This window comes from Eumetopias jubatus, unplaced genomic scaffold, assembly GCF_037043125.1.
Source record: "Eumetopias jubatus isolate StellerSeaLion01/CBP00866 unplaced genomic scaffold, mEumJub1_p1.0 scaffold_17, whole genome shotgun sequence".
In the NCBI taxonomy this organism is placed as follows: domain Eukaryota; kingdom Metazoa; phylum Chordata; class Mammalia; order Carnivora; family Otariidae; genus Eumetopias; species Eumetopias jubatus.
The window spans coordinates 83,766,859-83,794,844 of NW_028274823.1; the positions used below are offsets into that span (position 1 = coordinate 83,766,859).

Sequence of the window (27,986 nt, forward strand, 5' to 3'; positions counted from 1 at the left end):
GAACCTGGCCAGGTCTTTGTCCTGTTTCCCAGGGAACTGCCCTCAAGGTGGCTTTGAGGGAGTGACTCATAGGGAGTAAGCCCCCGGAAAATGGGAGAGGGATCTGTTTGCAGGATTGGGTCACTGAGCAGCTTCTGGGCAATTCTGATTTTGGCACCAATTTGTCCTCAGAGAGGACACTCTCAGACTTTCTGTGCATCCCTCGTGAGACTCTGTGTCAGGCGATCCCAGGCTCTGGATTACAGTGGTCACTGTCTGACTCTGTATCTGTTGCCTGACTGGGGCTGACAGTGTGGTGAGGTATCGTCTGTCTCCCACGAGCTCAGGGAAGACTTGAACGGAAGGACCTAGTGCTGAAGCCCCATTGAGAATGTCGTGCTTTTCCTTCATCCAAGGGACAGCTCATAAATTCCATATTCTCTGAGTAACACCTGGTAGAACTGTGAAAAGCGTATTAAATTTAAATGTCAAATGGAGACCCTCACATATCCTCCTTTTAATAGGGGCTTTACAATGGACTGTAGAAATCGCATGCTTCCCATCATTTGATAGCACCTGATTCTATCTAAGATAGTTTAGAAATTCAAAGGTGAAAACATAACATACATTGCATTATATAGCAGCAATACAAAGAGTTAGCCAGGGTCTAGTCGGAGCACCATAAACCACCAATTAGAATATTTCCAATGAAGAAATTGAGAATATGGAAAAGAACAAAATGTCAACGCTATGGCATATTTGCATATTCATGTGTTTCTAAATTAATGTAATCTCTCCATAGTAACATCCCATTTATCTCTGGTTTGCTGGACGCACAACTCTACTACCTAGATCCCAGCCGAAGGGAAAAACAGCAACTTAGAGAAGCAAACATTCATAGTCAGGAAAATCAGGCAGTCAGTAATAATGAAAAGTATCAGGTGCACAGTACAAACTCCACGAAAGGTAACGATCATATTATTATTGCTTGCTTACAGTTCTGTTTCACATGCATTTATTTCATTTATTATTCACCGTAACCCAATGGAGTTGGTTTGGTTAGCGTGCCCATGAAACAGTCAGAGAAAGCTGAGGCACAGAGAGATCCTGAAGCTTGTTCAAACTCATGTGGTCAGTCCATACTAGAGCTAGGATTTGCCCAAAGCACACTGTCTCCAGAGACTGTATTTTAATCATTTTGTATTATTGCCTCCTTAACTAATCCCTGATTACGTGGTTATATTATAGGTACAATTGTAGTGAATTTGGCTATCTGGCTTTTAATGGACAGATGATAAGAGTATCTGGGTCAGAAATGGGAGGCAACACAGACTCCGTGATTCTAGCAAGAGATAATACTTAAAACCTGAGCAACTAATCACAAGTATCACATGGTAGGAGTGTTGTTGGCGGTCCTCCCAACTAGACGTAGCAGCACATGATTGATTACTGGGACTGATGGTCCGGGGCCATCCTCTGAACACTGTACTGTAGTCACTAAATTATGCCTTAAATGATTTGGAAGAAGATAATCCATTCTAAAAATATTGATTCTCTAGGTTTTTTGTTTGTTTGTTTTTTTAATGGGGTGAGAGATCCATGTGATGATCAGAAGAGATAAATTTCAATAATCTGGACAATGCCCTTCCTCATGGAACACCCCCCGTCCCTAGATGGCGCTAGATAATTGGGGCATCACTATTAAAGAACCAGTCATCCTTATTAGTATCTTCCTAAGAGATCCTGGATATTGAGAATTACCCATTCAGCTTACTTTCCCTAAAACTTCAACTCATGGTTGAAGAACCATTTGCTTTCAGCAGATTCTTCACCCACTGGGGTGTTAGGTAATAAATCTCATGTATTACGTCACCTAAGGAAGGTCTTCTCTAAAGAGATTGTCTAGCAAAACTCTAAACTGTTGTAATTGAGAATAGACAGTAAGAATCCTACTTGCTATATATAAACGTATTCTAGGCAGACATGATAAGGCTTGCAGCTGTGATGTGATCAGCCGGAAACCTGAAACCGGTAATTCTTATTTCCGTTCATTTTTTTTTTTTCTGTTTACATAGTTGCTTTCCAACTAGCAAGTGACACTCTAGAAATTAACAATCATGGTTATGAAACTCTTTCAAATCGTGTATCTTGCAAGAAACATAGATATTTAGCCTTTTCTCAGCTTCAGGCATTGGCTGGAATACAATTTAGAAATTAAAAAAAAAAAGTTAGCTCTGTGCAAGCTGAATGATTCTGTTTCTTAAGTGATATCTTTGTGCAAATAGTACCATAGTATAATTCTATTACCAATGAAATATCCTTTGTAGTTCTCTAAAATTAGAGTAATCACCCCTGAAAATAATCTCATTTCCTTAGCTTTCATTTGTTTCCTTCATATTTTATGTATTTGCATTGGGATCTTGTTTGTTTTTTCCTATGCCTGGCCAAATAATGCCAGTGCTGTAGAAATGAAGAAAGCATGTAACTCCTTCAGCTTCCCACCCAGAAAGAGAGCCCTCCCCCCCGCACCGCCCCATCTCTGCTGCCCCACTGGTGGGGTCCCTGACGGCTCAGCTAGTGTCTGAGGCTCCTCCCCTCCCCAGCCCAGCAATTTTCTCTTCTGAAGAGCCAGAAGAAAGATTTTCTGTCCTCTCTCTCTGCAGTTATGTTACGTCCACAGGCCAGAGGAGCGTAAATCAGACTGAGAACCCAGTCGGATACCGTGTGTTCTCAAGTGGACATCCAGCGTCCGCACTGCCCTGCTGATGACAAGCAGCAACCAGTCAAGGCGATGCTCCGATCACACATACAGCTTTTTCTATCCTCACAGGCTCTTGCAAATCCAGATCAATTCATCGAGGCCATGTAAATCTGCTAATTATTAACTTTGAGAGAAAGTTATTAACTTGGATGAGGAAAAAAGGAAGTCACAAAAGGAGAATTGAGAATAGGGTGTAGCCAAAAGGTCAACTCTATCTGGGGACAATCGGTAAGGAAAAGGAAGCCACACATGGAAAAAACATTCTCTAGCTGTAAAATAATACAAAGAATAATCATAATAAGTCTGAATGCCCCTCCTCATTTTCTTCATTTTACTCTCTATTATTTACTGATTACTTAAAAAGGGAGGAAATGACGTAGTCTATTCTAGAGGCTATATACAAGGTAAAGCCAGGAGGTTTATAAAGTAGTAAAATAAAGTCATCATTTGCATTATATGTACACAGAAAAAAGTACTCGTAACCGAGTATTAGAAGAATTCACTTAACATTCTAACAGATTGCTCAACAATGCAGTCTTTTAATGTGTAGTTCTCTTTAAAAACCATTGTTACAGGCACAGAGAAATTACCAAGATGTGCTAACCTGGAAGCAAAGCTCAGTTTAAGCGTTATAACAGTATTTATTTAAATCAGTGGTCCAACTGACGTGAAATGTGATTACAAATTAGTTCTAAACGTCCATGACAAGTGAGACATGTACTCGGAGAAACAATTCTGGTAATAATTTGTTATACTTGTAGATAAGAAGCAGTAATTTGAGGGTATCGAGTTCTTCCCTCGGCGCTATAAAAATGTGTGGGAAGACACCAGTTTTTAATATTGTAGCCATCAGCGTGCAAATTCTAAGCAATGTATTTTATCGTGACCCTTTTGGATTATTGTGCAGAAAGCTGAGTAGTGTGGACTTTATGAACTTAACCCATCCTGAGGGGGACGCATTTCTAAGGTAAAAGTTATGAAGAGGATTACATTTTAATACAGCCCATTTTGCATTTATTGGTTCCTAGAATGAAGTACTGTGTTAGAAACTACAGAATTCCTATCTCAGACAGATGATCAAGGTTTGCATCATCAGTGATAAGTCCTATCAATAATAGTATGTATGCTTGTTAGCATGTGATGAAAATAGTGCTTTACTTATATAGTCTTCCTCCCAAAAAAAAAAACTCATAACCCCAGCAAAACCCATGAGAAAATGTCAGATAAGCCCCAACTGAGGGGCATTCCATAAAACACTGACCGGTATTCCTCAATACCATCAAGGTCATCAAAAACGAGAAGTCTGAGAAGCTATGTCAGCCAAAGGGACTCTCAAGAGACAGGACAACTAAATGTAATATGGCAGCCTGGAAAGAAGGCTGGAACAGAAGAGGGACATATGGTAAAAACTAAGGAAATCTGACTAAAAATATGGACGTCAGGGAAAGAAAGGAAAGGAGGAAGGAAGGAGGGAGGGAGGGAAGGAAGGAAGGAAGGAAGGAAGGAAGGAGGGAGGGAAGGAGGGAAGGAGGGAAGAAATAGAGAGCCCCAAAGCCTGTAGATTGCGTTCTCACTCGGTTGTATTGGCTGCAACATAGAACAATGCCAGATTTTGCATCCAGATGGCAGTTACTTGATGACAAACTTGTGCTATTTCCTGAGATTTAGTTCATTTGATAAACGCACCATTACTATTACTAAACAACCTGACATAGCAAAATTTTTGCTTTGTTTTCTTTTTTTCTACTTAATATTTTCTCTACTAAGGAAAAGATTTACAGCTTTTCCCCCTTTCAAGTACGGGTGGTATTCTCAAAGATCACTAGAGAACAATTATTTAGCGCCTGGGACACAGCCCCCTGTGATATCGTAGACCTTGCAGTAGGTGTCTGTCACATACACGTACAAATTAACACTAGTAGTTCTTTGAAACTTACCTGTTGTTAGCAGGGTTGGGTTCTTGGGCCCCACACCATAGAAATGAGGCTCAGGTGAGGCTTTATTGAGGTCACAGATCAAGTTGAAGGGAGGCACAGCGCCGACAGAGGAGAGTTGACCTGGCCCCCCGCAACAGAGAGGAGACTCTGCTTAGGTAAATTTCCCCCTGGGGTACCCACTCAGGTGCCCACTCAGGTGTCCAGGATGCTAAGGAGGGAAAGAAAGAAAAAAAGAGCCCTGCCTCATCCTGATTGGCTGGAAGAGCCTTGCCCTGATTGGTCGATGCAGGCAGATGTCTCGCACAGCTCACTGGTGCTCTTTGGAGCTGGGTCCTGTGTTTCCAGTCCTGCCATGGTATGGCGCCTCAGTGGGGCCGAATCCTGGGTCGGCTTTGTAAGAGAAGTGGTTTATCAATACCAGCACCCCACACAAGCGCTTTGGCCATGGAAGCGGGCTCTCCTGCTTGCCTCCTTCGGATACCGGGAGCTGAGAGCAGGTCTCCCTTACACGAAGGCCTCTGGGAGTATTTCCTGAAATAGGAGCTCCAGGAGAAGGGATTAGATGACGGGCTGGCAAAGAGGACCCCAAAGGAGGAAAAGGGAAAGTATGCACCTCAGGACACTTGGCATCCCAGAACCATCAAGCTGCAAGTGAGTTTTGTAGACCTGTCTAGTGCAAACCCTTCATTTTACAGAAGAGAGAGTGTCTTTTTTAGGTCTGTGCTGGGCCAGTCCCTGGTCACTTCCTTTATTATATCCCTAGAGGCTTGGGAGGGTGGTATTTGTCTTCTCGTGTTCTTGTCACACACTGCGTTTTACTGTCTCACCCTCGTGTTTATTTGAGCCCTCATCCTCCTGCTGCCAGTTCAGTGTTCTGGTTCCTTTAAGATTAGAGTTGAGACTAATTTTAAGGTGAAGATTAACCTTCTCAAGGCCAGGGAGGTGAGGTACAGGGCAAATAAGGTAGGTGGAAATGACCATCCCTTCTGCCTTTACTCTTCCAATAACTCAGGCCTTGGGGAAGTAGCCCTCACCCTCAACTCCTTGCCTCCTGCCACTTCAGAGAAATACCAGTTATAGCAAAATTCTCATTCAGTTTCCCTGAGGACTCTGTTCACCATAGCCTACATTGCTAAAGAAAAGATGGGTAAAGACGGCCCAAGTCTTCCCCTGAAATAAATAAAAAAAAAATCTCTTTTCTACCCAAAGACTTTTCTTTATAGGTCATGTTCAATATATGGGTTAAAATACTGAAAGAAATAAGGGAAAGTTTAATCTTAACCTTAAAATTAGTCTCAATTGTAATAAATTGTACCATATTACTTAAATACACTTTCAGTTTGATGTTTGCCTTTGTTTTTCAATTATCAGAATATTATAAAAACTGCAAAGATAGAATCAGATAGAAAAAACATCATGGGTCAAAATGCCTGGCCTGTGTCCCCAAGTCTCTGGGACCTTGTCTAAGTCACTTACCATCTCTGGACTTTGCTTTTTTTCTTTAAAAAATGCAGAGTTTGGGTTAGGTGAGCTTCCAATGGTGTCGGTCCAGATTTTGAGCCATGTTAGTATCTCCAGACTTCGAGATCAAACTCTCTCTGAGGTTGTGTGATTCTCTACTATCGTGCTTAAAAGTAAATTAAGTTTTTTGGAGCAAGTGTAACTGTGCCGTGATTCGAAACTTGAGCAAATGTTCTAGTCCTCCTCCTGCTGTTTAATTACTGAAACCAACCACTGTCAATGACTGGTCCGCCCCACTGCAAAAGAGAAGTAAAAGTATTTGTTATCCCACCTTCACAGAGAGTCAGGGAGGATAAATTAAATGAGAGAAATTTAAAGTCCTAGGAAGAAAGGCGCTTTCTAAATGCAGGATATTTGCATCACTATCATTCTTATTATGCAGCAGATATGAGAAATGCAATTTTCCTGTGTATTCCTGTTGGCCATATCTCCTCAAGGCAATGTATTTGAAAAAGAAGTAGAACTACTTCATGACTAGAGTACTCAAAACAAAACAAAACAAAAAGTCTGTGTTCCTGAAAACAACAATTTTTGAAATAGAGCAAAGTAGTGTTATCTCAGATTCCCTGAAGGCGAGATTACACTTTCTGGAGAAAATTGATAAAATGAAATACTTTATATTTATTAAATTACTTTTAAACTTTTTATTTCTGTAAGTTTTTACCACTACTGCTGAAAGAAGAGTGACTATATGAACAACTATCCCTATGTGTCTTATGACCAAATAAATAAGAAATCATCCCTTTTTGTTTAGAATTTTAGGAATAGGGTTTCTTATGCTAACAGGGACTTTTATAAAATGTTTATTTGAAAAACATGATTCTTTCAACAGGAAATAACTCCCTGTTCAAACCTTAAGCTATAAAATGGTTCACTGTTTTCCAATGAAGTCAAAAGATTCCATTTTTTTTTTTTTTCTCATTAAACTTTTGTTTTAATGGTCTCAAAATTCTGTGACAGATTTTTGGTCAAGTTGTTTCCATTAAAAAGTACTGATTTTAAAAACTAATAACTTCAAACTGCCACTTTTAGAGTTTAGTTATCAATGAAACTTTAATAAAGAATTAAATTAATAAGACATGATTGATAGCTTGGTTATAGAGTTAAGAAAGACTACTGATTTTTATTTGGGTGGCTGAGCTCGTCTAACTCCAGACAGTTGAGAATCAGGGGAGTAAGGACATGTACCTACTAACTGCTTTTACATACGCAGAGTTGAAGCAGCTCTGCAGTTTAAGCCCAAACCACATTTATGTTAAATGTGCAGATGTTATTGGTCCAGTTTCCAATTCTACTTTCTCTCTATAAAGTTAGTTTTCTGGCTGAATTTCTACAGACCTACAAATTACTGAATGAACCAAGCTTTATGAAATCAGGAACTATTACTGCGTAAAGTTCTGCATACCAAATTCAGTGTTTATTCACTGGACAGGCAGCATGATAACTTGGTTATATCATAGACCAGGTATGCATCTTTTGTGCTCTAAGGCTCACTTTCTGAAAGTTCTTATCCTCTTTTAAACTATTTCTGTATATATTTACAGATTTCAATGCTCTTCGATCACATAAAATTTTTAAAAATATATTTTTAGGCATTTATCTGGACATTTAAGTAAGGATTCTGACAAAAAATTCATCTTTATTAAGTGTAAATTTGTTGATACTCCTAGAAAGGCCTACATGTTGAAGAAATCAGGACTTGGAAGTACCAAGTCATTGGCAGAGCTAGGACCACAAGTCATTACCTTTTGTCTGTATGCTAGGATGCTCTTTTGTTATTTTTAAGTCCAGAGTAGACATTGTCTGATTGACTCTCCTCTTACGTATTGAAGTTATGGAATAAGAAACTTAGTCATAGATGAGAGTCCATGTGTTTACTGAAGCATTTCATTTTTATGGATTTCCCAAGAACTGATAAAACTAAACGAGAAACAAAAATATACCCAATAACGGATGAGCTCAGGCGAAGCCATGGTAATTTGCAGGTGGATTGGGAGATGGCTAAGACTTTCTGTGATTTTCCTTGGAGACTCTTAAGAGTAGGCTTCTGAAGCAATGTGGATTATAGATGAGCAGGGATAAGGCAGGTAAGGCCACAGTAGCCTTTGGTTCTCTTAATTACTGGCTTTTGTAACCTATCTAGAACTATTATGAGGGTCCTTTGGACCCTTGGCACTTACTTTAAAATTGCACGTGATACAATCTGCTTTGTAAAATAATGCTGAGCTCTGACTACTGTTCTAATGTCAAGATAAAGATAAAATTTTAAGGTCCACGCGTTTTTGTACTGGGGAGAATCATCATATGTGGTTTCCAGTAGAGAGTGCGACATGTTTACTTTAATAATAATGGTCATCCATAAGGAATAGAGCCCGATTCTGTGGTTGTGGGATGATGATACCATTGATTCATGGACATATGGCAACAATGGAAAACCAGTTGTGAATAATGAAGAACACCGGATTCTTACTCCATGCCTTTGTGGAAGCTGATAATATTGGAAGAGATGGCAAAATAAAAATGGTTATTACCCATTTCCTAAAAACAGTGAATATAGTACTGTAAAGATATGCAGTTGTATAAATAGAGAGAAGCTGAGATTATTCCAGGACCATTCTGTTTCTAGGCTATGCATATATGCCTTGCTCTTCTCATCTTTATACCTGGAGCTTTACATTTTCATCACTTTTGGAACTTCCTTGCTGTATAGGCAGAAATGAAAAGAGGGGAACATCTAGACAACTTCATTCCTTTTAATCAGTTCTTTAAAAAAAAAAAAAGTTTAGTATTTCACTATTTAAAGAGGACCCTATACAGATGAGCAGTTGTCTGTGGATTCTAATCACCCAGAGCCTCAGCTCAATGTTATGGTCAAGGTTGTTTGAGATATGATAAATTGTCTCGGTCTCCTTCACCCAGCACAGTTAATTTCTTGTTGTATAGTCATTTTTGTGTTGTTGACCTGTTTTAGGGTCATATGCGAAAAAGGCTTGTTGATATTTACACTTTCCTGAGAAGAGGATCCCTAGCTTTCACCCCATACTAAAATAATAATAATTATTTAAAATGTAAAATTAAGTTATTTTACATTTTAAAAGTAATTATTAATTAATAATACTAAAATAATATTCTTTGAAGAAATCAGTATCTCAAACTAAGCTGAGGACCATTAGAAAATACACTTTCTACGCCTTTCTAGATTTTAAGCAACCAAACGTCGAGAACTTTTGTTTCTTACTGATAAGAATTTCCCCTAGCACTTGGCAATTGTCCCTTTCATAAATGCTGTTTCATGGATGAATTTTAGAATTGAATGAAGCTGGGCCTAATTCCTTGGGCCCCATTGGGGTGCTCCATTAGAAGCTTGGGTTCCACACTGACCTCCTTCAGGCCAAAGAAATTTCTTTAATAGAACAACATCCATTTACTTACCCAATTTATTTAGTTTCCTTTCCCGCTCAAACTTTTACCAACTCTAAAATAAGTAGAACTGATGGATTCACATTATCTTCAAATCATACCTGAGTAAAAAGGAAGAATGAAAATGTATGTCCAAGTTATGAACAAGTGTAAATACCTGAAGAGGCTGAATCATCCACAGTTTAACTTTTTTACAGAGGCCCCTTCCCAGGGTGATTGCCACATTAAAAGAAAAAGAAGTTATTAAAAAAGGAAAAGTATACAGGGTCTCTGTGATATAACTCTTGTCCATAAAGAGTAATCTAAATGAGAAATAAATGCACACAAAATATTAAGCAACTAACATGTCCTGGGTGGGAAAGAAAAAATAAAGCCCGCTGTGGTAGCATTCCTACATTTTTTGACTTCTCTGAGAATCAGGCGCCAGCACAAACAATAGAATAGAACATTAAGAGCACATTATATGAAGGCCCCTCAAAATGTATCTCACCAACCACTAGATTAAAATCACCCCACTGGGTAGTATTTTAAAAAGTCACCAGGCCATATTAGCAAAGTAATTACCAAGGTTAGCAAAGTATGATTACAGTGTTACCAACCTCTTTTCATTAAAATATGAAATATTTTCTTTAATGGTAATTGTGCTTTCAGTGGATGGAGCAGGATATGTTTAGGTGGATTTTAATAGCTACAGAGAAAATGTCTACTATTTAACAGGAATTTAATACAATCATGCCATTAATGAAAGTACCATCAGTAGTTAATCAGAGAGTAACTATAAGCAAAGTCAGGCGGATTTTGCTGTAGAAATGCAAACACAAAACGGCTACATTATGATTTCTGCATTCTGTATCTGTGGGTTTTTTTTTTTTTTCCTTTTGGCAATGGTCCTCTTTATTTGTTTATTTGTTTTAAGCTCTGTAGCCATTACTGGTCATTTCAGTGGGTCTAGGATCAGAGGGCGGGAGCCCAGACCAAGTTTGTAAGAGCCCCCAGCACTCTTGGCATGAATGCATCACCCCCAAACTCAATGGGCAGCTACTGATTTCCCAGGATCATTTTATAATCCTCCCCAAAATGCTCCCGTGGTTTCTGGAATTCCCAAGGCTTTCAGAGAGGTTGGAGCTATAGTTCTCAATGCTTGCTATACATCAGAATCACCGAGGGAGCTTTAAAATAATACAGATATTTGGATACTGCTTCCAAAGATTTCCGCTTCACTCATTCTCTGGTGGGACCCACATTACATGGTCTCTGGGAGATGCTTGGGTAGTTCTGGTGTGCACACAGGGCTGAACGTCACTTGTGTAGATGTATCACCAGCTTAGCTTGACAGAGCCCAAGTGTAAGAAATCGGGAGTATCTTTAGGAACTGTAAGAACACCACACTTTATGAAATATATAAAATGGTATCAAAATAGTCTGAAAGAGTTTACCCTCTTCGTATCTGAGATTTCTAAATCCAGCAAGTGCATAGGATATTATCCAACAACAGTCTCATTAAGAATTTGATTATCTAACCTGCCAGGAAATGCTTGACCACATACAAACCGTGACAGGGTCTGATCCCAACAGATGTCCTTGTAAAGCACCTGTTGAACTGAACTCTGCCACTGGCCCTTTAAATGAGATGGAGTTGTTTTAGTTTTCCAAAAGTAGTGGACCAGTTGGAATGCTAGAAATGCACATTTGCTGCTTACGTTCCATTCTAGTAAACCATCTCCAGAATCGCTGTGCTGATCTTTTGATTGTGTAGTTAATGAGAGAAGTCTGCAAATGCCATCAGGATTGGCCAGCAGCCTCGTTAATGGAGGTTTATTAGAGGGAGCCAATAATGAAAACTGAGGTTGTTTGTACCCTCTCATGAGTCTGTCAAGAATTGTTAAAAACTGGAACTGTGGTTGTAACTTGGAGAATGTTAAAACCTCACCTAGAAAGCCGTTTCACATTTCTTCTGAGTGAAGAGTCTAAATTTGTGTTTGATTATAAAGGAATAGCTAAAATGTGACACGGCTTAATGCCAAGCATGCCTATGGGTTACTCTATCCAGAAACTGACCTGAACGAGCAGCCTTAGGATCGTCCGCTCAAGTGCATTCATTGTGTCTATCTATAGCATAGACGGCATCGGGTACCACCTGGCTGAAAGTCATGGGTTACACAGAGCTATGCAAATACTTTATTTTGGAGACAGCTGAATTACTCCCTGACCTGACATGAGTGAGAGGGAGGGTCATCTTCACTGTTATGCCTTCCTGCCCTTTCTAAAAATAGTAGGGCCTTTAATAAGAAGATATTTTAAGCCTCTCATATTCACTTGTCTCATCAGGAGAAGCTTATTTTGGCCCCTTGCATGTGTCAGATGTGCATGGGGCATAGCTAGACCTCGGAGCGCGGTCTTGCTCCTGCACAGCGCTCATATAAGACAGTGGCCAACATAAAGTCCCTGGGATTACCAGCTGAGAGGCAGTGGGTAAACATAAACGAAGGGGAGATACTGCTTAGGAATGTGAATATGCTTCCGAAATCCTCCATTTCATGGAGGGCCCATCAGTCCTCCACTTTTCGGATCTGTTTTCCTAAAACCCGGCTGTGAAGTTGCTCCAGAGACCTCAGTGATGTTGCCGCTTTTAATAAATGCTGATAGGAGCCACTACCAGCCTGTGGATAAGGGAAACTCATGAGGAACTGCCATCCCAAATCTGAACAGCAAAACCAAAACCGGGCAAAACCACAAATCCCAAAACAAAACCCAAAAAGAACCACCCCAACAATCCATGCCCGCAAAGAAGACGCACAGGAAAGCATTGCGATGTAACTTTGACTTGGTGACTGGACCTATCAGTCACGTGACTGGCAGGCACCAGGTAGTTTGTCTTATTCTCCTTTGAAAAACAAGTGCAAATCTTGTTTATTCTGCACAACGGGGACCAAACAATTATGCTTGGGAGGAGACACAGACTCTAGAAGCAAGATGGAATTTGAGCAGGTAAACCCCGAGCCACAGGCCTGTCATTCCGGGGCGGTCGTGCGTGGTTCTCGTGTTTGCGCCTCTAAGAAATTTCCGTTTTTTCGCATCAAAAAATCCAGATACGAAGCCGAAGCTGCTTTCTTCGCCAACCTGAAGCTGTCTGACTTCAACATCATCGACACCCTCGGAGTCGGAGGCTTCGGACGAGTGGAGCTGGTAGGTGATTCTTCTTTACATGCTCTGGGGAGCCCCTCTTCCTGTTGCATTTTTCCCTGTAGATTAAGATTTCTTTCTACTCTCTCATCATCACTTTTTACCGTTCCTGAATCCGTACCAAATGCTTTCATGTCCGCACATCCGAGTGTGAAACAGGTACAGTGAGCTATATATTACGTAGCCTGTAAACTGACAATAAAAAAATATATATATATATTTTTAGAAAAACCTCCTCATAGTAAATGAAAGGTAAACACATTAACTTGACGAGGAGCCATAAAACGCTTTTTACCCAGCTGATATTCTGCGACCTCTACTCCCTTAGTTCTGAGCAGTGCTCACCAACTTAGTCATGCGCCCTACCTACATTAAGTTTAAATATAGAGAGGGAAATGGAATATATATATATATATGTTATATGTAGATACATACATAATATAATACATACATATGTATATATATTTCATTTCCTTTATATATATTTAAATTTACATTTTAATTATTGTAGTTGTAGATCAGGTACATGAATAAGTTAGAGAATATGGCTCAGAGCTAGGGAAGCAAATAAATGAGTAAAATCTATATTTAATTAAAGAGGTTTAATACTGCTTTAAAACTTTAAGAAAACATAAATAACGTTCTAGTATTAATTCTGTGATTCCGTAGCAAGCACCTAGTTATATTAGATAATATATTAGATAATATGGTTTGAATATTTCACACACGTTTGTGTACACAAACAGATACAGGTAAGTATCAGGATGATGGGGACATTTTGGTGCAAGTTTATTCATTCAACATATTGCATGAATGTGGTGCAAACCAAACGGAAGCATAGCCTTTGAAATATAAATTTAAGAACTGGTCTGTTACAACATAGACCAGGAAAAAAAAAATGTATTCTGGTAACTGAGTTGCTGCATTCGGAGATGGTGTGGATATAACCTCTGTTGAGAAGGCAGATTAATTTCCACCTCTCTGCTGAATCTGGAGGAGCCCCTGATATCAGATACCAGTACAGTATGTTAGGAACTCCCTGTACAGTGCAGTAAACAGTTACTGTTGCCATCATGGACAAGAGAAATCCCCTTCCATAAAAGCAGATTGACCCGGCCCTGTGTTTGATATTTGTCCCATTTGTGCTGCAGTTGGGATTCCTGGCTTTTGACAGGCAAGAAAAATGCCATTTACTTAAACATGAGACAAGAAAATAACTAGACAAGAAAATTTCGAGCCATGGTGTGTTTCGTTGAATTGGCATTAGGCTTCCGGTAACACTAGTTGGAGATGCTATAGTCAGGCTGCTTCTGACTTGACGTCTGACGTCCTAGTGAGGATTTTCGGCTATAGGAATACAAATCAGGGGTCTAGGAAAACTTGTTTCTCTGAATTCTGCCAGTCAACACAGTCTTTGGTTTCATTTTCACGAACTTTGCTTTTGTGACAAAATCTAACTGTTCTTAGAGCTAGTGAAGATTTATTACCAGTGTTATATTTGTCCTGGGGTGTTGGGGCATATAAACGGTCGGGGGGCAGAGGTCCTTGCCAGGAATAGCGTATTGTCTGCTGTGTTTATTTACATACCTGCATGTATCTCCACCCCTTTCTGAATGAAGCACTATATGGACAGAACTCCCTAGAGGTTGATTTTGTGACTTGTAGTTTCTTAAGTGTCATTTTGTAAAGACTTTGTACAATAAAATTGTTGTCTTAGTTGACCAAAAAAAATTTATATCACAAATTTGTGGATTCTTAAAGGTCTGAGGATCTCAAGTCGGGGACCTTTAGGTCACCAGTAAGGTATTTTATGAAATAGAGTTTACTCTGGATGTTTGAAATGCTGAAGGTTGCTCATAGACACTGAAATCACTTCAAGCTGAACAATTAAATGCCAAGCGGACAGTGGAAACCTTCTAGAGACTTCCCTCAAAAATGTCTGAGGAGGCACCACTAATCAGAAAATTAGGGAAGGCTCAGTGTGAGCATATAAAAGGTGACCATATAAAATGTGGTTTAAAAAGACAAAATACCTGTGTGTTTGTGTGTGTGTACACATTCATAATTTCCATCCCAGGAGAGAGTCAAGGGTAGTTCAGCCTAATTTTTTTCTCATGGATATTATATTTTACTCTTCCACACAGACGTTTATAGACTAATGAAAACCATAACCTCAGGAATTAATTTTAATTGGAGTCCAGTTTGCAAAAATGTTAGATATGCTCATGAATGATAAATCCATAATGGGCCAGGTAGGCACAACCAGTACATTAGAAAAGAGGCACGTGGTTTTAACCTCTGAAGTGACATCTTCATGTCATGTGATTTTGCACTTCCCCAGAAACCCCTCGTGAAAATCAGAATACCCTGATTGTCTTCACTGTTCGATGTGGACTAGCCGGTTAGGTGATGACTCTTGCCCTACAATTCATCGCCCCCTGTTCTTACCACTTACTCACCGCCTGAGAATATTAATTTTGGGGTATGAAAAGTATTCTCCTCTGTGATTGTTCGTTTGTCACATGTGTTCGGTGATGCCAGAATTGGGAGTCTGGCCTCAGCGCTTTGACTGTTGTCATCGCGAATAGTCATCTCCTTGAATAGTCATCGCTGCAAATAGTGAATCGCCATGAACTTGGCACAGGGGGCAGTAGAGTGCACCCTCAGACCAGTACGCACGCCATTCTTAGTGGGAGAGGACCAGGCTGAGCCCGGTTCTGTTGTGATTATAGAACTTCGCTTCACTCCCCTCTGAAACTGATGCTTGCAAGATCATGTTATCAGTATTATAGAGTGATATATTAAAAAGTACTGACTTCACATGGATGAATTTCACATATGCCCCACATGTACAAGTATATAAAATGGATACCTTGAACCTACCAGTCCTTGGTTCAGCAATGATGTTGATCAGGTAAATAACATCATAAAAACCACATGACACTTTAATTTTACAATGGTATTTAAAACTTTTTCCCAAGTATAGATTATAAGATGACAAACTCTTGAATTGGGTATGAAGAATTAAATTTGAATTGTTGAACCCCATTTCCTGGTAGGACTAAGTTACAAGTTTTCTCATCGTTTGGTATACAAATTAGCTTCGTGTTATTTTGCGTAATGATATGCAAAGGCTTCTTAGCATGTCTTAATTTTTTATTATTTATCTCAATTTGGATGAATTTAGATGCCAGAGGATTTTTCAGGAAGGACAATTACCAAGTAGTTTATTGCCAAATTTGGAGAAGAGAATGTAATTTTGGCGCCTAATAGAAACTTGAATCATTGTTCAGTGATGAGACCAGAAGCTTGAAGAACTGGTCTTATATGAATGGGAATTCTGCTCTGAAGCTATTAATTCTATTTCATAAATACTTTTAGCAGAACTGATTTTAATGAGGTGAGTATCAGACATGTCCTCTTCACAGCTATTACCTCCAGGAAGTCATCCATACTGCTTTTTTCTGTTATCTGGCAGAAACCATATTTTCTGACCATTTTTTTTTTTATTTTGAAGAATGAGCTTTTTAATTTGTTCAGTGCTGCCTGTTTATCTTCCAGAAGACCACATTTCATTTATAATAGCACTTTCAGCAAAAGAACTCAGTTTTTTATAGATGATTTACTCATTAAAGCAGTAAGCACTGCTCTAAGACACAATGGTAATCCTCTTAATTAATAAGGTATGACTGCAAAATACGGAGATTGATTTTACGGTCACACATGGAAATTTGTCTCATCGCTCTATGGTCACATTCCTGATTTACTTTTGCTCTCGTCAGAGAGGTGCTTGCTTTTCAGAATAGATTTGCACAAATCAGCCTTTTTAATCTGGCAATGCTGTTGTGGTTTAGATATTAGATATTTAATCATTTTATTCAGCAATCCAATGCCTCCTTGACCAGAGTACTATACTTGCATAAAGATATAGGGACCAAGATATGGAAGACATAATCTCTGTCTTCTTGGATTACATCCTCTATCACTTGTTACATATTTATGTAGCAAGCTGTATGCTGGGACATACAGTTTAAAGTGAGGTAGCCACTGCCTCTAGGGACTCAGTTTACTGGGAAGGACGGTCATGTAAACTAATAATCCAGTAATCAAAGTACGAGCAGCATGTGCGGGGTCGTGTAGGAGGTGGCATCCTAAGACAGAGGGAGAGTTAGGGCATCTACAGAAATCACCTGAAGCATTACGGTACACTCCTGTAAAATATACCTACTGCAGGCTAGTTTATTGACAAAGTGATATTAATCATGTTTTTAATTTAGCGATGCCACTTCCTTACTAAAATAATCAAGCCTGGCACCTGAACCCTGCTCTGTGACCTTTACATTGCTCCACATCCAGTGTATCATTTTACCTTTCTAGTTACTCTGGGAGCAGAACAGGAGGCGTGATCTGCTTCTACGAGAAGGAAGTCAGGATTAATGCATCTCAGGAGCCTAAGACCATGCAGTCAGTAAAAGGGCTGTTACTGCCCAGAACTACTGATATGTTTGTTTGTGTTTTTCTTTAAGATTTTATTTATCTATTTGTCAGAGGGAACACAAGCAGGGGGAGCGGGAGAGGGAGAAGCAGGCTTCCTGCTGAGCAGGGAGCCCGATGTGGGTTTCGATCCCAGGACCCCGGGATCATGACCCGAGCTGAAGGCAGATGCTTAACGACTGAACCACCCAGGCATCCCCACTGATTTGTTTTTAACTAGAAGCTTTTTCTATCAGTCTGGCTTCTAAAAATATTTAGATTCTTATCACACCAACAACAGCCACCATGACGACATCAAACAAATGTCACATGTACAACCTTTGTTTAAAAAAAAAAATCAAGAACCTGTGTATTAGACCTAAATCTAGTAGAATCAATGCTGTGATGATCCACTCTTCACATCTGCTTCTGTCAAACCTGCAGAGGCTCTCCTTTCTCTGAATCTTTTGCTGTTCTTATTTCCTTGGTAAAATGTCTATGCAGGAAAAGAAAAAAAAAAGTCACCTAAAAGCTGGAGCTCTGGACTCAGATCTCCTAGATTCAGATTTTTCTGAACTTTTCTGGGCATACTGAGTCATTTCCTCAGAGGTCACTTCCGAGCCTCAGTTTCCCATTCTCCAGCATGAACATAATGGTAGGATATTAAGCCTCACAAGGTTACAAAGAGTGAATGAGTGAAAGCCCCCAAATAGTGCCTCACACCATAGGTCAGTAAGTGTTGTGATGCTATTGTGACTAAAATATGCTAACAATAACTATTATTCCCAGCTCTACTGAGAGAAAAGGAAGGGGATGGAAAAATTTTACTTTTTTTCTCCCTTGCTCTGCTGAGTCCCAAAGAGCCTGAGGTCTTCGTAGTGACCTCCCTGGCAGCTTCTATTAAATCCCTGCAAAGCACTAAAGCTCCATCCTTTAGGTTCGGTGCAGTCTGCTGAATCCTATCAGGTTCCTGCACAGCTTCCTTCAACCATGGATCCCTGTTGGGGCATAGTGAGGGTCTGGCTCTTGCCACATGGACCAGACAGTTCCCCTCTCCTTTCTCCTGCACCCCAGCCCCACCAGAGGACAGCGAGGGAGGGGGCGGGGTGGCAGCAGGTCGCAAGCACCTGCCGCACGGGGTCACAGGGCCAGACGGGGTCGGGAGCACTGTCGTGGCGTTTTTGCCAGGGCTTGGCCCTGGGTGTCACACGCAGGCCAAACTGGAGGGCTATGTCCACCAGTGGAAAGTGAAAGGAGACTGAGAGGTGATTAAGGCAGCAGATAGGCGAGAAATCCATTGCTTGGTCAGCAGAGTTGCGTTTCATCGTTCTGAAAGGCGAACAGCCTAACTGCAAAGGGAATCCCCACGTAAGAGGGAAACATTTCGAGAACTTCTTCCCTGGCAGGCCGCACAGCAGTGAAACGGAGTAGCTGGGGGGACGGCAGGCAGCCCTCTGCCCCGAGGCCTTGCGTCCTCTGTCACCCCGGTGAGCGAGGGCTCTGCGCTCCATGGAAACTCAAAGCTCACCTCGGTCTCCAGCAGCCTCTTCCCTCGCCGTTCCTCTAGTGGGCTTGTTATTAAAGGTCATCCTCATTTTAGGTGCATCCTTCAAAAGAATCTAAGCTGATGCCAGTTATTGATGGTGATAAATCATACTGATTTCGAAGGGAGTTATTCGGGTAGCTACGGACAGTCCCATTCAGTGGACACTAGCTGAGCCTAAGAGGTGCAGTCAGGATCTAGGCACCTCCCAGGATAGTTTCTCAGTACGCAGCGCCAGGAGGCAAGTCTAGCTCTACTTTGACATTATGCTCATAAAGATGTGTGTCAGGGGCGCCTGGGTGGCTCAGTCGTTAAGCGTCTGCCTTCGGCTCAGGTCATGATCCCAGGGTCCTGGGATCGAGCCCCGCATCGGGTGCCCGGCTCCACGGGAAGCCTGCTTCTCCCTCTCCCGCTCCCCCTGCTTGTGTTCCCTCTCTCGCTGTGTCTCTCTCTGTCAAAGAAATAAAATCTTTAAAAAAAAAAAAAAGTGTGTTAATTCATCTTGTTACTGTAGGATATATTTTATACAGTAGCTGGAACACAGTTTGGTCTGCACAGACTATAAATAATTACTTGCTTACACATCTTTGAAAGTATCAATTTTATATACTAGCTATTTATAGAAATGAATCTTTCTCGCTAAAGGTATTTTAAATCAGTGCCCTAGTGTCCAGTAAAATGTTCATTTCTCCTCCAAAACCATGTGTTATTCTAGAAAGATCCATGTAAATCTGGAAGGCACTAGACAGGTCTTTCCAAGGGTTAAGATATGGGTGATAAAAGAGTATATCTGAAAGTTAACGTTTCAGTCACTCTTATGTTTTCTGTGACAAAATATGGGCACATCACATTCAGCAAAAATGTATCTTTTATAAAATCCCTCAATATTTTTTGTGGGATCAGAAATAGCAGAGGTGATTCCTGCCCTTAAGGAATGTCTGCCTTCTTGTAAATAAGAAAATAAGACTAACACATGTAAAGAAAAGCAAGTGAAATCCTTTTGTATTAACATCTAAATGATGCAGAAAGGTTCTTCATATTGCAGAAAGAGGGAGACCATTTGGAGCTGATTGGGTCGAAGAGGCCCCGGGAAGACACGGGACTCCAGCCAGGGCTTAGGGAATAGGTTGGGATTTAAGTGAACAGTTGGGGAAGGCCATTCCAGGCAAAGGTTGCAACACAGAGGGCCACACGTCTTCACAGGCCACTGAACCCAGTGGCAGACCCACCCAGGGGTTGCATGGAGGAGGGGATGAGAAAGGCCCTTAGGCAGCCCATCGGCCAGGGCTCACTGTGGTCTGTTCTTAGAGGAGGTCAGATGTGAAGGCACTAGGCATCTGTGGGCATTAGGTTGGGTGATGAAAACATATAGAACACAGCCTCAGCTCAGCTTCCACCTGTGAAATTCAAAGAATACGCTATAAGGCGACTGGACAGGCTATTTTTAGGTGGGGCTCCTCCCAAAAATAAACATCATCATTTCTCTTCCAAATAAGGTAGTCCACTTTGCTCCAGGAGGTAGCCCGTGTCCCTGAAAATTTCATGTAAACACTTTCAAAGAGAAATCTCATTCATGAGAAGGGAAAACAGGCCCCTTGTATATGTGAGGAATGTTGAAAATAGCCATGTCCTTAAAATGAAATCGTTTCTCTTGTTTTGTTGGGGTGGGGGGGAAGATAGGAAAGAGCCATTCTGTATGTTTCAGGGTAGCTCATCAACTGTATACATTTAATTTATTGCTAATTCATACTCTGTCCCTCGTATTAATATTCCCCATTGCCGCTGACACACAACAGCATGGTAGCTTGAACATTGAGCTCTGAGATCAGGTTCTGGGGGCCGGATGCTCGGTTCTGAGCCCCTGACCTCCAGCCAGCTGCCTTGCAAGTTCGCGGGAAGAACAGAGAGACCTTCGGCACCCAAAAAGAATCACAGAAGCTCAACCCAAGGGAGCCACTGTGTGGTCATGGCTCCGGTCTCTGATTCCACATCCATGTGGACGGAGCAGCTTAAATGCTTCACGGGACTGTTTTCCATTGAAGAAGTCAGCACGGGCAAAAAAAATACAAAATACATTTGGAATGGGCTTAACAACATTTAAAGTACATTTATATTTGTATGAAATCTTGTGAAAAATTGCAAGTCCAAAAACAGGGAGGAAGGAGTTATTTAATTTCAGGGTGAAGTTTGAGTATTATCACCTATCTCAAGACATTAAGAACGGATTATAAGCCATTGGTTAAAATCCTCCCAGTACGTAACAGAAAACATCATAAAGTTTTTTATGCCTTATGTCTCAAAAGTATCACGAGAATACAAACACTTTCATGGGTGAAGCTGAGCACAGTGCACAGAGCTGAATTTTGCAATATGGGATTCTGTTTCATTTCAACTGACTTTAAGCTTTCACAGAGTCAATAAATGAAAGAAATTGAAGTGTCAACTTAGGAGTCTCAACTCCCATCTGTGTGAACTTTCAGGTTATAAGTGTGCTTTAAGTATTAGCATAAGTAGGATTATGGGATATAGTTTAGTGATCAATTTAGAAGTGGGTAAGCAAGTTGGAAACCTACATGTAGTATTGCTTCATATGGATGAATGAGATTGTGCATAGGAATCAAGTATCGGTTGGGGCAAGAAAATATTTGATGACTTGATAAGGAAAGTAAATTTTTTTGCCCATCCCCCCACCCACTTCCCCTCTGACAACCACAAGTTCATTCTATTTGTTTGTTTTGTTGTTGTTTGCTGGTTTTGTTTTTTAGATTCCAAAGATAAGTGAATCATGCGGTATTTGTCTTTCTCTGTCAGACTTATCTTGCTTAGCATAATGTCCTTTAGGTCGATCCATGTTGTTGTAAATGGCAAGATCTCATCCTTTTTTATGACTAATATTCCAGCACGTGCGTGTGTGTGTGTGTACATACGTACGTACGTACCCATATTCACACACCACATCTTCTTTATCCATTCATCTATCGATGAACACTAGGGCAGCTTTCTTGGCTATTAATAATGCTGCAGTAAACAGAGGGGTGCATATATCTTTTTGAATTAATGTTTTTATTTGGGTAAATACCCAGTGGTGGAACCAGGGGATCACATGGTATTTCTAACATTATGAGGAACCTCCACACTCTTTTCCAACAGTGGCTGTACCAGTTTATATTCCCACCAACAGTCATGCATGAGGGTTGCTTTTTATCCACATCCTCACCAACACTTGCTGTTTCTGGTGGTGTTGATTTCAGCCATTCTGACAGGTGCGAGGTGATACCTCACTGTGGTTTTGTATTTGTATTTTGATTAGTAATTTTGCACATCTTGTTCACTGGTCATTGTATGTCTTCTTTTGAAACATGTTTGACTCCTCTGCCCATTTTTTAAATTGTATTATTTGGTTTTTGATGTTGAGTGGTATAGGTTCTTTATGTATTTTGGATACTAACCTTTTATCATACGTCATTTGCAAATATCTTCTCCCATTCTGTAGGTTGCCTTTTGTTTTGTTGATGGTTTTCTTGGCCATGCAGAAGCTGTTCGTTTTGGTGTAGTCCCAATAGTTTATTTTTGCTTTTGTTTCTCTTGCCTTAGGAGACATGTCTAGAAAAATATTGCTAGGGATGATGTCAAAGAGATTATTGCCTTTGCTCTCCTTTAGGAGTTTTGTGGTTTCAGGTCTCACATTAATCCATTTTGAGTTTATTTTTGTGCATGGTGTAAGAAAGTGGTCCAGTTTCATTCTTTTGCATGTGGCTGTCCAATTTTCCGAACACCATTTGCTGAAGAGATGGTCTTTTCCCCACTGTATATTCTTACTCCCTTTGTGATAGATTAATTTGCCATATAAGCGTGGGTTTATTCCTAGGCCCTCTGTTCTGTTCCATTTATCTCTGTGTCTGTTCTTGTGCCGGTGATGAAAGAAAATAATTTAAAGTTTATCATATCAATTTTAATCACTACAAAGTGAAATAAGGTTTACTTTACACAGCTACTATAAGAAGAGAAATGATATATTTAAATTGCACACTGCAGTAAATCATTTTGATTCAATATAGGTAGCCTTTTGAGTCAAAATGAATCAGTGCTAATTCCTTAGTAGGAGAAATCACAAGTATTCTTTGACTGCCAAGTGATTTCTTTAAAATAGTCCGTTTGTTCATGTTGTAATTAAAAATAAAAAAGTATGATGTTCTTTCCCTGATCTTCCTCCAAACTAAAAGTTAAATGTCTTTTTTGAAAACTATCTCCTCTATGAAAATAGTCTTACTTGGCTTTTGATCAATTTGAATTTAATCATATAGACATATCCTGCTACAGAACTGAATTTTAAGTCTGAAGGCAAGTTACAAAGCAAATGGAATTGACATTTTTTACGAGGGGTTGCGGTGAACACGGGAAGGAGAACAAAGAGAGAAGGAAGAGAGACCCTCTCTTGATTATCACTTGTGCAAATGGCAGAGGAAAATGCAGAGATAAAATAAGCTATTTTTTTCTATGCTCCTTTGTTCTGAATGGTATACACGGCGATTTATGTATATATAAGCCACTTAGTGGTCACCGATGAAATAAGTCTTACATGTCAAATCCTTACCGTAAAATTGTGTCATGGTGCCATGCCTCTGTTCCTCCTGTCTGAAAAGCTTTTCAACTCTGGCATCTGTTTAAAGTCATAATCCATCCTTCGGCTTCTCTGCGTCAGCTGTGTGTCACACGGGCTGTGACAAGTCCCTTATGCTCCCCTCCCTTGTGCGTCCTTTGGAACAAACCAGATGCTGTGATTCATTCTTAAGTTTTGGACGCTGACTAAGGAAGGGAAAACATGTGATGTTATTGTGCAGTGCGGAGAGAGAGGTGAGGGAGAAGACTCTGAGGAGCTAGTGAGAAAAGAAGTTTTAACCAACCGGGGTTTTCTGTCATGACTTATAGTAGTGTTTGCCTGAAACTATAGTACTATTACAGAGAAAAGTAATTCTCATAGAAGGACTGTAATGCTTTTGGTTAGGAAATGTTGAGGAATACGATCCAATACTACTGTGTGGAATAGGAGTTTTCTATGCACTTAAAAACTTTTTCTTTCTCACATGAATATAGTAACTTCTTCTGAATATGTGAGCACACAGATTAAATGATGAATTATAAGAGTAAAATGCTGTTTACAAGTTTCCACTTTAGTTAGCATTCCCACATATCTTGATAATCATCTTAGGTAGCACTTGTAAACTCTCCAAGTATTTTCACATATGCTCTCTGATTTGATCTTATAATATCTGTGCTTATAAGGTGATTTTATTCCCCTTTTATAAGTGAGGCAAAGGCTCTAGAAGCCTGGGAGCCTTTAGAAGGCTCTAGGAGATTACAGGAGGCCGCATCTGATCTCCGTTGTACATTATTAAAATATTAAAGGCATGGCCCAGCAATTACCTGTGATTTTGATGAAATAATTTTGTGATAATGTGCATATTTTGCTGAAAATAACTCATGATCCTACGTTTTTTGGTTTTGTTTTGTTTTTTTTTTTTTGGAAGTGAGGCCTTTTTAAAATTTAGGACTTGTAATCACAATAGTTAAGTCCTAAAAAAGGATCATATTTTTAATAAAAATGCTCATCATTAACAGATACTGGAGTAAAAATGGAATACAGTTTTAGGTAACTGGGGAACTTTTATCGAAGGGGGAATGATAAGCATAGAGACAAATCTATTTCTAACATTTTGTTCCTTAGATATAAATTAAAAATATATCTCACAATCAGTGAAGACAAGATTTAGAAGATAGACATAGTTTCTGGCTTTTTCCTCTTTAAAAAAAAAAAAAAAGCCTTTAAAAGCCTTGTCGAGGTATGATTTGCAGCCCACAGGGTCCCATCCCTTTGGCAGGTCCCGTCCATTCCTGTCCCGTCTCCAGCGACTACTCACCCACCTTCCATCCCTAAGCATGAGCCTCTTCTGCTGTGTTTTCTTAGGCTACGCTTTGTTTTACACCGTTTTTATTTTCTACTTGTACAACTGAAGATCTAGTTCATTATGGACCCAAATATCCAGGTGTTTCATGCAAAGCAACTGATGCTGTCCATTTAAGGCTTCGTGTAAGAAATCATTTTAATTACAGCATCATCCAGAAAGCCACTTTCTCCCCCAAATAATGAAGATACAGCTATATTGCAAAATGAACTATGAATTATCAATAAAAAGGTCTGAAAGACGAGTGGAGGAACATATTCTAAGGACAGAAACAGCCCGAGGTGGTGAGTCAGTTTTAAGTTTGTTCTATCATAACTCCCCTTTTCAGGGTCAGGAACTGGGTCCCAGCAGGACACAAGCCTTTTAAAGACAAGTGCCTGCCGCAGACAGAAATGGGAGCATTCACTCTAGCCAGCGAATGTGTCTCCAAAGCTCTCTGAAATGCTGGTGGCATTGCCTCTCAGCTTTAGTCCCTGTCACCTGGGCATCACCTGGAGCCCGGCAGCTAAGAACTTGCCAAAACCGATGTCAGACATTCCCACTTTAAGATCTCCTCGGTCCTGGGATGCGTTCGTTCAAATGGCAACACGGTGCTCCACACGGAAGTAACGTCTTGCTAGAAGTGAAACGTTTACTAATTCTAGTTTCCGATATAACGCAAAGCATTGTTTCTGAAACAGAAGAGGAAGATCGAGAGTATTAGCATTTTCCTGCTGTTTTCCCCATTCTAGGCATGTTGAGAGTAAAACCAGTGTGGTGCAAGGCTCAGCTGTCTTTTTCAAGTAGCTTCTCGGCCCTTCACCTGTCCCCTTGGTGGGTCTGAGACGGGTGAGTGAGGATAGGAACAGGCATAACGTGACAGTGGCCTGTGCTAGCTCATATTTTCAGGACATTGCTTTGACCTGAAGGGACCATGACCGTTGGAGGCACCTAAGAATCAAAGCCGCTAATGCGCACTGAATGGGCGCTCTGTTCCAGACACTGCGCTTGATAGGGGGGCCCTTTTATTTCATCTTCCCGAGTAAACTGAGGATTGTCCTCACGTTACGGGTAAGGACAAAGGGACAGGGTGTCAGAAACGGGCCCAAGATCACAAGCCCAAAAATGGTTGAAATTTAACAGAAGCAGTGACGTTTTAGAGCTCACACTTTTAACCCAGGCTCCAGCCTGCATGCTGGCGGGGTGGGGTGGGAGTCTGCGGAGGAAGACAGAGCCAGGGAGCAATGCCAACCCGGCTAGGCTGGGAAGGATTCCTGGGGAAGGAGGGAATGAAAGGCACACACGCCTTTCCCCCTCCCTTGCTTGCCTGCGTCCACACGGATTTCCTATCTCTAGCTGACCCACCTGCAAACTCGTCGTCGTCATCATCTCAAGGTGACAGAAGCAGACTTAGGGTAATTCATTTGGCCAACTGGAAAAATAAAAAGCAAACTACATTTCCCCTTCAAAATTTTCATGGGCTCGTTTTGTGAAAGCCCTTTCATAATAAAGCCTAATAGCTTAGACCCAGTAAATACAAATTGCTATAACTTACCCTGAGAGTTCATAGTGTACAAAAGAATATGGCAGGTCCTTTAAGGAGTTGAATAGTGTGGTTCTGCCCAAACTTGAGTGGATTGTTAGGCTGTATATAACCTCGCAAGGTCTTTGCATTCATGGTATTCTAGCGGAGTGGTTCCCATTGAACCAGGATCCTTTGAGAGAGCCAGACACTAATGAATAGGTAGTACAATCTAAGAGAGACTTTAAAATTTATTTTCCATGAGAGTCATTGTGTTTACTCATCATAAAAGGGATATATGCTAATTGTACAAACATTAAGCAATTCAAAAAAGCAAAAAGAAGTAGAACTGAAAATTTCCCTAAGGGAAAACCATTATTAACATATTGGGAAACACATTTCTGACTGTCTGTTCCTAGATTTATTTTAGATAGAGATATACATGTACATACAAATGTTATTTATAGGATCATAAAATGTATGCTGGCTCGTATCCTGTCTCTCTATATATGACATATATATATGTTATCTGTGTGTGTGTGTGTGTGTGTGTGTAAATAAATTTGGGGGGCATAGTTTTCCATAATAAAAAACAAAGACTTAGAATAAGTTTTTATTTAAATTCCAGTTAACATACAGTGTAATATTAGGGTCAGGTGTACAATACAGTGATCAACACTTCCCTGTACATCACCCCGTGCTCATCAGGACAAGTGCCCTCCTTCATCCCCATCACCTGTTTCTCCCATTCCCCTGACACCTCCCCTCTGGTGACCATCAGTTCTCTATAGTTAAGAGTCTGTCTCTTGCTTTGTCTCCCTCTGTATTCCCCCCCCGCCCCATTTGCTAAGTCATCATTTTAAGTCCTAGTTTTTTACAGCTGCATTGCAGGAATGTACCATAATTTATTTTTCCACGCTTCTCTGCATGGACATTTAGATTATTTCCAAATTTTGCCATTAGACACAATCTAAGAGTCGGACATGTCGGTTAATCGGGAGAAAATTTTTCAGAGCATTCACTCCAGCAGAAGGCGCTATGTCTGCTGAGTTACCTCTGCCAGTAGTCCTCGGGCGGTCTGACTTCTGGGTTACAAGCCGGGATCCTGCGAGTCTTGGTTCCTCCTAGTTTAAAATGAAAGTGGAGATTCTAAGGGCTGTCCTCTAAGGAACTAGATAGGTCTTTACAGAATGCAAAGGATGGTGGTTCCAGACGGTGGGACTGTCTCCACTCAAGCAAAGATAAAACGGAAAGCCTCCATAGATGAGCTGTTTGACTCTGTAAACTTCTTATAATTAATACTTACTAAATTGGCAACTGATGCGGCTGACTCCCAATCATCTCTGCAGCTTTTACATGCATGCCTCTCTTGGGGAGCAACCACCTGCCACCCACCAGCTGTTAGCACCATATCCCTCCCCCCCACTTCCATCCTTTGAATTCCGCAAGGAGAAGCCATCACTCAGGCACCCCAGATCCCCGAGCATCCCCTGAGGTCCCTAGGGAAAGGCCAGTGAGGCTCTGGCATTTCCAGCATGGATGAAGCTTCATGGTATTAACCGCACGGTTCAGTTTTTCTCAGGGAGTCTCTCCGAGGGAGCCAGTTCCATTAAACTCTCATTTGTAAAGCATCAATCACTGTGCTGTCAGTTCCTTTTCTCTTCAGCTGAAGGGAAGCAGCATATACGACAAATAGCTCGGGCCA

At 40.6% G+C, this 27,986-nt stretch overlaps 1 protein-coding gene across 2 annotated transcripts in view; it reads left to right on the forward strand.

The window, feature by feature from the left end:
* PRKG1 (protein kinase cGMP-dependent 1) overlaps positions 1–27,986 on the forward strand; it is a 1,232,275-nt gene that overhangs the window by 1,176,568 nt on the left and 27,721 nt on the right. For both annotated transcript variants that reach the window (XM_028104583.1, XM_028104582.1), the window contains exon 10: positions 12,708–12,804. In XM_028104583.1, the coding sequence (XP_027960384.1) occupies positions 12,708–12,804 (97 nt within the window). The remainder of the gene's footprint in view (positions 1–12,707; positions 12,805–27,986) is intronic.